At 43.7% G+C, this 10,680-nt stretch overlaps 1 protein-coding gene and 1 pseudogene across 2 annotated transcripts in view; one reads left to right on the plus strand and one right to left on the minus strand.

Moving 5' to 3' along the window:
* MSANTD2 (Myb/SANT DNA binding domain containing 2) overlaps positions 1–3,457 on the minus strand; it is a 28,396-nt gene extending 24,939 nt beyond the window's left edge. The window contains exon 1 of one of the 2 annotated variants that reach the window (XM_007463590.1): positions 2,931–3,457. In XM_007463590.1, coding sequence (XP_007463652.1) covers positions 2,931–3,440 — 510 coding nt within the window. In that variant the 5' untranslated portion in view covers positions 3,441–3,457. The remainder of the gene's footprint in view (positions 1–2,930) is intronic. The other variant, XM_007463589.1, reaches the window with a different exon arrangement.
* Positions 3,458–10,449: 6,992 nt separating this feature from the next.
* LOC103070488 (40S ribosomal protein S6-like) overlaps positions 10,450–10,680 on the plus strand; it is an 858-nt pseudogene continuing 627 nt past the window's right edge.

Consider the following 10,680-nt stretch of genomic DNA (forward strand, 5'->3'; position numbering starts at 1 on the left):
TAGATAAGAGGACTGAGGCACAGTCCAGAGAAGGGAAGTGACGTGCTTTAAGGTTACTCAGGAAGGTGGTCCGCAAAGAGGCTAGGACAGGACTCAGCTTGCTGTTGCCTTCATATGATGAGGTGAAGGCTGCTACAACAATATATTGAAACTACGATTAAGGGAAAGTTTCAGGGAAAAACTGAAGTTACTATGTATCATGCTTCCTTTCAAATTTAGAAGAAATTATTTACTGGGTCTTCATAATTGAATTTTGATAGATATTTAAATACATTTGACCAGAAATGTAATTGACGCACATGGTGTTCCTTCCCTGGGAGCCTCTGACATGAATTCACACTTAAGTGAGCTACATTAGCCTATACAAGATGTGTTTCCAGGTCCATATCTTACTGCACTACTTTGTTTCTATTTTTCAAATTCTAAAGCAAAAAGGATTACTTAATTTCTTTTTGCAGTTCTCATTAACACGATAAAGTAAAAGAGATTTCTGAATTACTTGTTCTAAATTGGCATTTCTGAAACTAGGATCAAAAGATTTGTTTCAGGGGTTTGGGATTCTCTGAGAATTTTCTAAGGTTGTGTTTTTATTTTCATAAATGTAATCTGGAGTACTTGGACATCCACCTCATAATTGTGTAAAGCTATGATTTCAGTGACTACGTATCCTTCTATGCTTAAGATTATATTCATATTAAGCCTCCTAGAGGGACAGAGCATAGTTTTTAATGCAGTTTTTTCAAATTGGGTTTCAAAGTCTATGTTTTGGGGTTAACGTTTGAGTAACACTGCTCTAGATTTCTATACTTTCCAAAATTCTCCTTCTAGACTTAGTTTATTTGGTGAACTTAACAAATATGTATCCAGTGCCTACTATGTGCTAGGCACTGGAAATACTGTTGTGAATAAGAGATACCAGAACTTGTCCTTACGGAACTTATAATTCCGGCAGGCAAGACCTACATTGTTAATGAAGAAGTCTGGTTCCTTGGTTCAAATCAGACTTAAGGAGTAGAGCACTTAAAAAAGAAAACAAAAAACAGTTATCTACCCTCCTTGCCAACTGCTGCTGTGGATCAGAGAAACCATCACCATCATCTATATAGTCTCAAAATAGTCTAAGAGATTGAGGTCAATTTGATCTTATCTGTTTGGAGACAGATAAGACGATCCTCTTTCAAAAATTCTTCAGAGACACTTTATCTCCTTTCCTTGCTTTAGGTTATGTTTCTCATAACCGGACAAAGATGCAACCCAACTAAAGATTTCCTGGTTATCTGAGAAACAATTTTATAATCAGTGAGATTTATAAGCAGTGAGTTTTGGATAAGACACTGTTTCCTTTTGATTGGGAAATTTCTATGGACAAAAATCAATAAAGCTAGAACAATTACAAATACCTAAAGTGCACTTCTAAACTCAAGAAAAGTTCATGGATAGATGCTAAACAGTACAATGCAAAAACTCTCCCCCAAATTTAACCTTGAACAGAACAACAAATGAGATTCAGAGAACAGTGGCTCCTGTTAGCTACAACTTAAATCCTACCTGTAAACTATCACCTTAATGACACCCTTGTTCAAAAAAGGCGGGGAGGGGGGGACGGAACCCAGAGGTACATGTTATCAGGTAAACCAATTTAATTTTGTAATTGAGAAACGGGTGTCAAATTCCCTGAACAATAGTTAATAGGTTTGAAATATCTTGGTTTCTGGACCAAATTTTCTAAGCAACAATGTCCTCAGAAGAACACTACTTGAGCCAAGATCTCTGGAACTTTGGAGCGATCTCCTTCTCTAGTGTGAGTATGATAGTTCTTACTGGATTTCTACCCCACAAGGAGTTCCCAAAAAAGTGTCATCCCTGCCAGAAGTACACAGATACTATAACTCTGAACAAGAAGGAGTTCCGTGAAAACTAGGAGAAAGAATCCTACCAGAATCTTTCAGCAGACACTGTGAAGAGGGAACCAGCTTACCTAAAAAACAACTCCGTATCTGCCAAGACTACAAATCTGAACTCCTAGATTAAAAGTCAGTAGCAAGAGCAAAACGATAACCCGGCTGGAGGTGAAATTTCTAGCCCAAATTAAGCCTCTGTATTTAAACATTCAGGTACACAAGGATGGCCAGATGCACAGTGAGAACTTTACTTGTCACCGAGGCCGGCACAACAGCTAAAGCAGGGGAAAACGGGCTTTCAAGAAGTTTAGTCAGAAACATAGCAGGGCCTCAAACCAACCTAACTCTGCAGGCATCACACTCCAAATTCCAGACCAACTACCAGCCAGGCTAACTGTGTGCTCCTAACTCCACGAAAGCAATACACTATCTGGCTACAACCGAACCTTTCCAATTCTCCAAAGCATCTCAAGACTTGGTCGCCCTTCGAGTTAGAAGCAAGCTCAAGTCGGAAGACGACTGACACAAAGGCCATCGTCCGAAGGCGCCTTTCATACGGCTCTGCCCCTGCCACTCACTTGAAAATTCCTAAACTGGGGGCTCAGCGGCCCCGCTCTTCTACCCTTGCTCCATCCCGCCCCGGCCGGTAAGCCTCTGCCTAGGAGCCCCCGGCCTAGAACAAAGCGAGGGGCCCCGGCGGTGGGGGCGAGAGGCGCGGGCAGCACGGGGACCGCCGCCCGCCGCACAATGAGAAACTACCAACTTCAGAGCGCAAGAACATCCTCAATTGGCAAGAAAGAGGGGCGGCGGCAGGCACGCCCAACTTCAAACTCAGGAAACCTACGGGCTGGCGGCCATCTGGAAAAAAGCCCCCTTCCCAGGGAGAGAAGAAAAAGGCGGAGGAGATGCGAATCGCCCACCGGGCCCCGGAGGGGAGCCCTGCGCTCAGACCGGCCCCCGCCCCCGAGGCCCGCTTCCCCGCCTTCTCTCTGCCTCTGGTTCGCTGCCCCAGGCCGGGCGGCCGGTTACCTTGATGCGCTCCCGGCACTGGGACGGGGTCCGCTCGTAGCCCAGCTCGGCCAGGGCCCGGGACACGCGCTCGTACATGGCTGGCCCGGGGGCCTTGCTGCCGAACACCGTGCCGGCTCCCTCCAGCTGCTGGTACCGCGCCTCCACCAGCCGCTCGTTGCCCCACACTGCGATGAGCGCGTTCGTCTCGGCCGGCGTCCACGACATGCCCCGGCAGGCGGCGGCGGCGGCTGCCGCAGCCCCGCCACCGCCGCCACCAGGGGAGAAGGAGACCGAGGACGAGGCGGCGCTGCGGCCCCCCAGCCCCAGCCCGAGACCCCCGGACGCCGCTGCCCCCGAGCCCGCCGCACTGCCCGGCCCGAGTGGGGAGGCACCCCGAGGCGTGGAAGGGTCGGAGAGCGATGGATTTCCGTCGCTTAGGCCACCAGGAGAAGCCGGGGAGAGCACCTCCATCTTCGGGATTTTTAGCGGCGAGTTGGCGGGCAGCTCCGAGCCACAGGGCGCAGCCATCTTCCAAGCGGCCGCCGCTGCACCGCCCGGAAGTGACGCGCCCGCGCATCCGGCCGCCGCGGACTCCGGGGCTGCCCTCGGGCCTGGCTCTCCAGCGGGCTGACGGCTGCGGGCCCTGGCGGCCCCGCGGAGGCCGCCTGTCGCCCCAGGCCTCTCACCGCGAGCCCGGCCGCGCCGCCCGCTCCTCTCCCGGGGCGAGGGGCGGCGGTGAGGCGCGCCGAAGCCCCGAGCCGAAGAGTAGGGTGGGGGCATGAGGGCGCTGGTGTGAGGAACCGATTGAAGCCTTCCCACTTCCTCTCCAATCTCAGCCCCTGGGAGGAGGGGTGAGGCCCGCGAGGGGGCCCAGAGTTAAGGAGGACTTGACCATTTGGCTCGCTCGCTCGCCTCTCTCCCTCCGCTCTGCCTCTCCCCACTCGGAACTGGCCTCGGGGTGCAGAGGCTGACGTCCAGGGCGGAGGCTGGGGAGCCCTGCGCAGGGCACAGCTAGGAAGGCGCCGAGGCTGCAGGGGGAGGGTTTCTGGGGAAGTCTTTAAAAAGCATTTGGGGATCAGGGTTGGAGTTCCTGCGGCGTAGCTTTTCAGGAAATCCAAGCGCATTATTTGAAGAGCAACTCTGCTTCCAGTTCTGATCTATTTTCTAGTTAATCTGGGTGGGTGTGACGATTTGTAGAATAGTTAGATGTCTTTATTGCGCTTGCACGTTTTGTCTACAACTTAAATAGGTAGGAACTCCCGAGCTCAGCAGAAAAGTTACTTTACAATACCATTCTCCATCCTCCCTAATTTGGAAGTTGCATGTTTTTCCCACAGTGTTTCATGCTCTCAAGTGTAAGGAGGCTAAAAAGAAGACTCTCAATTATGACAGCTGTTGTGACCTCCGGTAATTAGTGGTAATCGCGCCTGAATCCTCCATAACATGCTGCAGTTTAATGAACATTAACACCCCAAGTTCAATACATCACTGTAAGGTATTTCAATATTCTTCAAAGCCAAAAATCTAATTGTTTATCTTGGAGCTTTAACTTGAAGGCCCCAGCTGATTTTTTTGTTCAAATATGAATAAGCTATGCAATGTTCTTTTAAATAGCAAATATATTTTAGGTTTTTTCAAAAAAAAAAAAAATAGAGCTAAGGTCAGCTACATTTTAAACTCAGAATCACTCCAGAGAATGACATGGTTGTCATTGGAAAGCCAAAGGAATAAGCAATAGGGTTTAAGTAGAGATAATTGTCTCCGTATGTCATATTAAAATGTCACTGTAGTTTATGTTAGCAATATGAAGAAACAAAGAAATTCCAACATGTATGCTATCTCTTCCTCTTTTTCTAAGAAAAATATATAGTATATGTATAACTGATTCACTTTGCTGTACACCTAAAACTAACACAACAGAGTAAATCAACTATACTGCAATAAAAATTAAAAAATAAATATTTCACATCCTTCCAAAGATAAATAACTAAATAAAAGATATAGTCTAGCACCTCAGTTAAGTGTATGAATTCTAGAGTCAGAATACCTGGCTTCAAATTCCAATTCTGCAACCTCAGCCAACTTATGTGCCTAACCTCTCAGGGCCTCGGTTTCTTCATCTATAAAATGAGGATGACCTCACAGTATTGTCATGAGAATAAATGTGTTAATACAGATAAAACCCTTAGAATGGTGCCTGGTTCACATAAACATGTATGAGCATTAGCTGTCATCTCACTTTGCCTGTATTCTCGTTAATAGGATCTTCCCTTTGTCGCTTTCTCTCCACTTCTGGCTTTCAGTGTTCTCATTTCCAGTTCTCTTAAGGGCTCTAGTGGAAGCTCAAACACCTATCAAAGCAAAATTCACTATCATTCAGCCCAACAGTAAGTTTTTTAATGTCATAAGCTGTATGAAAGGGAGTGACATGCCTAGAATCAAAATGAAATCAGAAACTCCAAGGAGTTTTAAAATCATTGCTTCTCCTGCTCTCATTTTACCACAAGCCTGAAAAAAAAAAAATCCTCCCTCCTTCTACTGTTAATTCTGGATGATTCTCAAATCAACTCTGACTCATTCAGGAAGCCTTCCTAGATGAAGTGGGTTGACTGAGAAGTCTCCCTTCCCACAAACTTCTGTTTCTAGACATTATTTCTACATACCCCCCCTTTATTCCCACACCCATCAGTCTATCCAATGAGAAAATCTTGTATCAAAAATAAAATTTCTGGGCTTCCCTGGTGGCGCAGTGGTTGAGAATCCGCCTGCCAGTGCAGGGGACAAGGGTTCGAGCCCTGGTCCAGGAAGATCCCACATGCCGCCGAGCAACTAAGCCCGCGAGCCACAACTACTGAGCCTGTGTGCCACAACTACTGAAGCCTACGCGCCTAGAGCCCGTGTTCCGCGACTAGAGAAGCCACTGCAATGAGAAGCCCGCGCACTGCAACGAAGAGTAGCCCCCGCTCGCCGCATCTAGAGAAAGCCCGTGCGCAGCAACGAAGACCCAACGCAGCCAAAAATAAATCTATTAAAAAAATATTTTAAAAATAAAATAATAAAATTTCCGTTAACACCCTGAAGTTAAAACGAAGCCAATAATGTAAAAGCTATTAATATGTGTTCCATAGTACAGAGGCACTGCTATATAGTCCACCAGGACCATGTGATCGTCGTGTTGGCTTCCTGTGGCCGCTCCTAGGTTCCAGAAGTTGTGCGATATACTTGTTCAAGACTTCATGGTTTAATTAGGACTTATGGAATGGCTACTATGATTGAAGTAATATGCTACACCTTTTATTGTGGATCTAAATGGTAGTCATAAGTAGATAAAATCTTATTTGAGAGATAATATATGAAACGTCTCAAAAATATAATAATGGGCAAAAGAGTACACAACAATACAAATCTTCCACCTGTAAAATATACACTACTCCCTTTAACCCTATCAGCCCTTATCCGTTTCCTCCACAATCTGAGTCAAGTGTTTGTTTTCCCAGCTTTTCTATGAAGCCTTCCCTAATCTGTTGGACAGAAGTCCTCCATCTAATACCCATTCACACAACTTAGCACTTCACATTAAAGTTTTCTGTTTCAGAAGCTTAGTTAATTCTGTTGCATCCTCTCTTGCTGTGTTTTACGACTGTCAGTGTGTTTGTTGCTTTATCTTTTTGCCCTTCAAATTCCATATCAAGTCCCCGTTACCTGTACCTCTAAACTATTTCCTAAATCTGACTACTTCTCAACCCTGGTCCAAGCCTCCATCGTGTCTTTACTGGGCAACTGGACTTCCCACTTGCATACTTGCCTGCTTACACAGTAGCCAGAGTGAACTTGGTATTTTAAAACTTTGTTCTCATGAAATATAACGTGCATATAGGGGAGTACATAAAACGTACGTGTACAACTACTATATGAATTATGAAGCAAATACTATATAATCACCACCCAAGACAGGAAATAGAATATAGCCAGCACGTTAGAGGCCCTACCTTACAATCCCTTCCCAATGTTAACCCCTATCTCCCTCATAAAGTCACTATCCTGACTTGCCTTTCTTTATAGTTTTATCACTTGATTATACATCGCTAAAAGTTTTCCCTGGTTTTGAATTTTTTGGAAATGAAATCACATGTATTCTGTGTCTGGCTTCTTTCGTTCAATATTATGTTTTTAACTAAGGTTCATCTATTCTCTATGAGGCTGCAGTTTATTCATTTTTGTTGCTGTAAAATCATCTGTTTTACGAACATATCCCATTTTATTTATCCATCCTACTGTTGAATCTTTGGGTTGTCTCTAAATTAGGATGTTATGAATAAGGCTGCTACAAACATTCTTGTACATGTGTCTCCCAGTGCATATGTGCAAGTGCTTCTGCAGAGTATATGCCTCCCCCTCCCTTCTTTCCTTCCTCCTTTCCATGTGGATACACAATTACTCCAACTCCATTTACTGAAAAGACCATGCTTTCCTTCCTTTTTTTGCAATGCCAAAAAAAGGCATTTATGTCTCTTTGACATAAATCAAGTGTCCATATGTGCATGGGTCTATTTCTGGGCTCTTGTGTTACATTGGTCCATGTATCCATTTTTCTATTTGTGTTCCTTGTGGCAATATCACACTGCCTTAATAGTGGGTCACACTGGCTTTATGATAAGTCTATATCAAGTACAGAAAGTCCCTCCTCCTCTTCCTTTCTTCCTCCTCCTTCTTCAAGAGTGGCTTGCTATTCTTAATCCTTCACATTTCCATATACATTTTAGAATTAGCTTGTCAAATTCTACAGAAAAAGCTGTGGGTATTTTGATTGCTATTGCATTGAAACTATGGACCAATCTGAGAAAAACTGACATCTTTATAGTAATTGGTCTTACAATCCTGGAAAATAGTATATCCATTTATTTAGTCTTTAGTTTCTCTCAAAAAAAATGTTTGTAGTTTTCTGCATAAAGGTCTTACACATTTTTTGTTGGATTTATTCCTAGGTAGTTGGTATTTTTAAAACACTCTTGTAAATGGTATTACGTTTTCATATTTTATTTTCTAATTGTTTTGCTGGCATATAATAATGCGATTGATGCTTGAATGCTGATTTTGCGTCTAAATAATCCTGACAGATTGGTCTTTTAAAATTGTAAATCATTGCATATCATTCCCTTGTTAAAAACCCACCAGTGGCTTCCCACTGTAAAAATATAATCCAAACTCTTTGTCATGAGTGTGGTGATTTAAGAACATATCCAATTCTCTTCCAATAAGAAGAATTTATGTTCCTTCCCCTTGGACCTGGGTGAATCTTTGTGACTACCTCGACGAACCAAATGTGGTGGGAGTGACATTGTGTGACTTCAAAGCTAGGTTTGGAAATACCCTGAAGCTTCTGCCAGTTTCTGTTGATATACTTGCTCTCAAAACCTTTAGCCACCATGTACAAAATTGGACTACCCTAAGTCCATGTGGAGATACCAGAGAGAGAGAGAGAGAGAGAGAGAGAGAGAGTGCGGGGGGATGCCCAGGAGCCAGAAATGTTCCATCCTCCAGTTATTTGTCTAAACAGCCCAGGCTCTAGACAGGGGGATGAAGAGGCTTTGAGATGACCCCAGCCCGAGCCACCACCTGACTGCAACCACACAAGACCCTTAGCAAGGGCCACCTAGCTCACCCCAGGCACCCCCAGCTTCCTGAGCATAGTTCACGATTGTGTTGTTCTGTGCTATGCAGCAGTTGGTAACTGGAGCACTGACCTACAAGACCCTTTTACTCTAAGCTCAGCCTACCTACCACACCAACTTCATCTCCCATCTCAGATACATTCCAACTGCACTGGCCTTGTATCTGTCCTGTCAAGTAAGTCAAGCTTATTTCTGTTTGGGGGCCCTTGGACTTGTCATATATCCTTATCTTGGAGCACTCTTATCTTAGCTCTTCAAGTGACAGCCTCTTTCTCATAAGTCATCTCCTCAAATGTCACCTCCCTAGAGACGCCTTTACTGCATCTCTATCACTTTACCATCTTATTTTACTGACACACATTTTCTGAAATCATTTATTTATGCAAATTAAGTTTTTTCACATATTTATTGTCTGCCACCCCCCTCTAGAATGTAGGCTGTTTGAAGCCAAGGATTTTGTCCATTTTGTTCCCTCTACTAGATCCAGCACTTAGAATAGTCCAGGCAGACTTTCATCATCAACCAAGATGCAGCAGCAGGGACTAGGTATACCCTCCTCCCTTGAATAACTAGAAAACCAGACAAAATATATGAAACAGTGGTATTCAAGACAAAGGACATCAGAAAACAAAGGAGAGTGAACCTAAGAGATGGGAAACAAGGTGATTGTGGTGATGGTTTCACAGGTGCATGCATATGTTAGAGATTATCAAATTGTACACTTAACTATGTACCGTTTATTGTATGTTAATTATACCTCAGTAAGGTTGTTATAAAAAAAACATAGTTCCAGGGGCTTCCCTGGTGGTGCAGTGGTTGAGAGTCCGCCTGCCGATGGAGGGGACATGGATTCGTGCCCTGGTCCGGGAGGATCCCACATGCCGCAGAGCAGCTGGGCCCGTGGGCCGTGGCCGCTGGGCCTGCATGTCTGGAGTCTGTGCTCCGCAATGGGAGAGGCCGCAGCAGTGAGAGGCCCGTGTACTGCAAAAAACAACAACAAAAACAACAACAAACAAACAAACAAAAAAATCATATTTCCAGGCAAATAGCAGACACTCAATAAGCATTTGTTGACTGACTGTTGATTTTCTTGGACTGTGATTTCCTAGTGGTTAGCGCTTGACTCTTTTATATATATTTAGGTAATACCCAGCAAAGTACCATGTGAATACCAAATATTCAAATGATGTTTTATGAATACTATCATGGCACATTTATTACATATCCATTATATTAATGTTATTTAAACGGGACTAAAGATATTTTTCTTGACAAAGTGTTTAACTTCATTAACAATCAAAGAAATACAAATTAAAAGAATGAAATATTGTTTTTAACCTTTCAATTTGCAAACAGCTTTAAATGATAGCATGAGTTATTTTTGTATTCAGAAGAAAAAAGAAAGGTATTTCCATTTCTAAAGCATTTTATAATACCTACTCAACAGATTGGAGAAATAGATGCTTTCTCTTTACTGCTAATCAGAATGTAAACTGGGAGAAATTTTCTGTAGAACAATTTTAATAAATAACAAAATCTTCAAAAAACATAAGAACCCCTTGATCTAGCTATTCCACTTCTAGAAATGTATACTGAGAAAATAAGATTGCACACAAAGATTCAGTTACAAGATGGTTCACCTCTACACTGTGTGCAATACCAACAATTAGAACGGATCTATAAACCCAGCAGTAAGATACCGGTTAAATGAACACTGCTATATTCATTCCATGAAATATTATTCTGACAAGAAAAATGATGTAGTAAATGAATTAACTTAGAGAGATGTTTACACCATTTTTGTTAATCAAGAATAATAGACTGCTCTTTTTTGTGGCACCTTGGAGGCAGTCGGCTGCTTCAGGATGAAGCTGAACATCTCTTTCCTGGCCACTGACTGCCGGAAGCTCATTGAAGTGGATGATGAACGAAAACTTCATACCTTTTATGAGAAGCATATGGCCACGGAAGTTGCTGCTGATGCTCTGGGTGAAGAATGGAAGGGTTATGTGGTCCGAATCAGTGGGGGGAACGACAAATAAGCTTTCCCCATGAAGCAGGGTGTCTTAACCAATGGCCGAGTCTGCCTGCCACTG

This window comes from Lipotes vexillifer, unplaced genomic scaffold, assembly GCF_000442215.2.
Source record: "Lipotes vexillifer unplaced genomic scaffold, Lipotes_vexillifer_v1.1 scaffold442, whole genome shotgun sequence".
Lineage (NCBI taxonomy): Eukaryota > Metazoa > Chordata > Mammalia > Artiodactyla > Lipotidae > Lipotes > Lipotes vexillifer.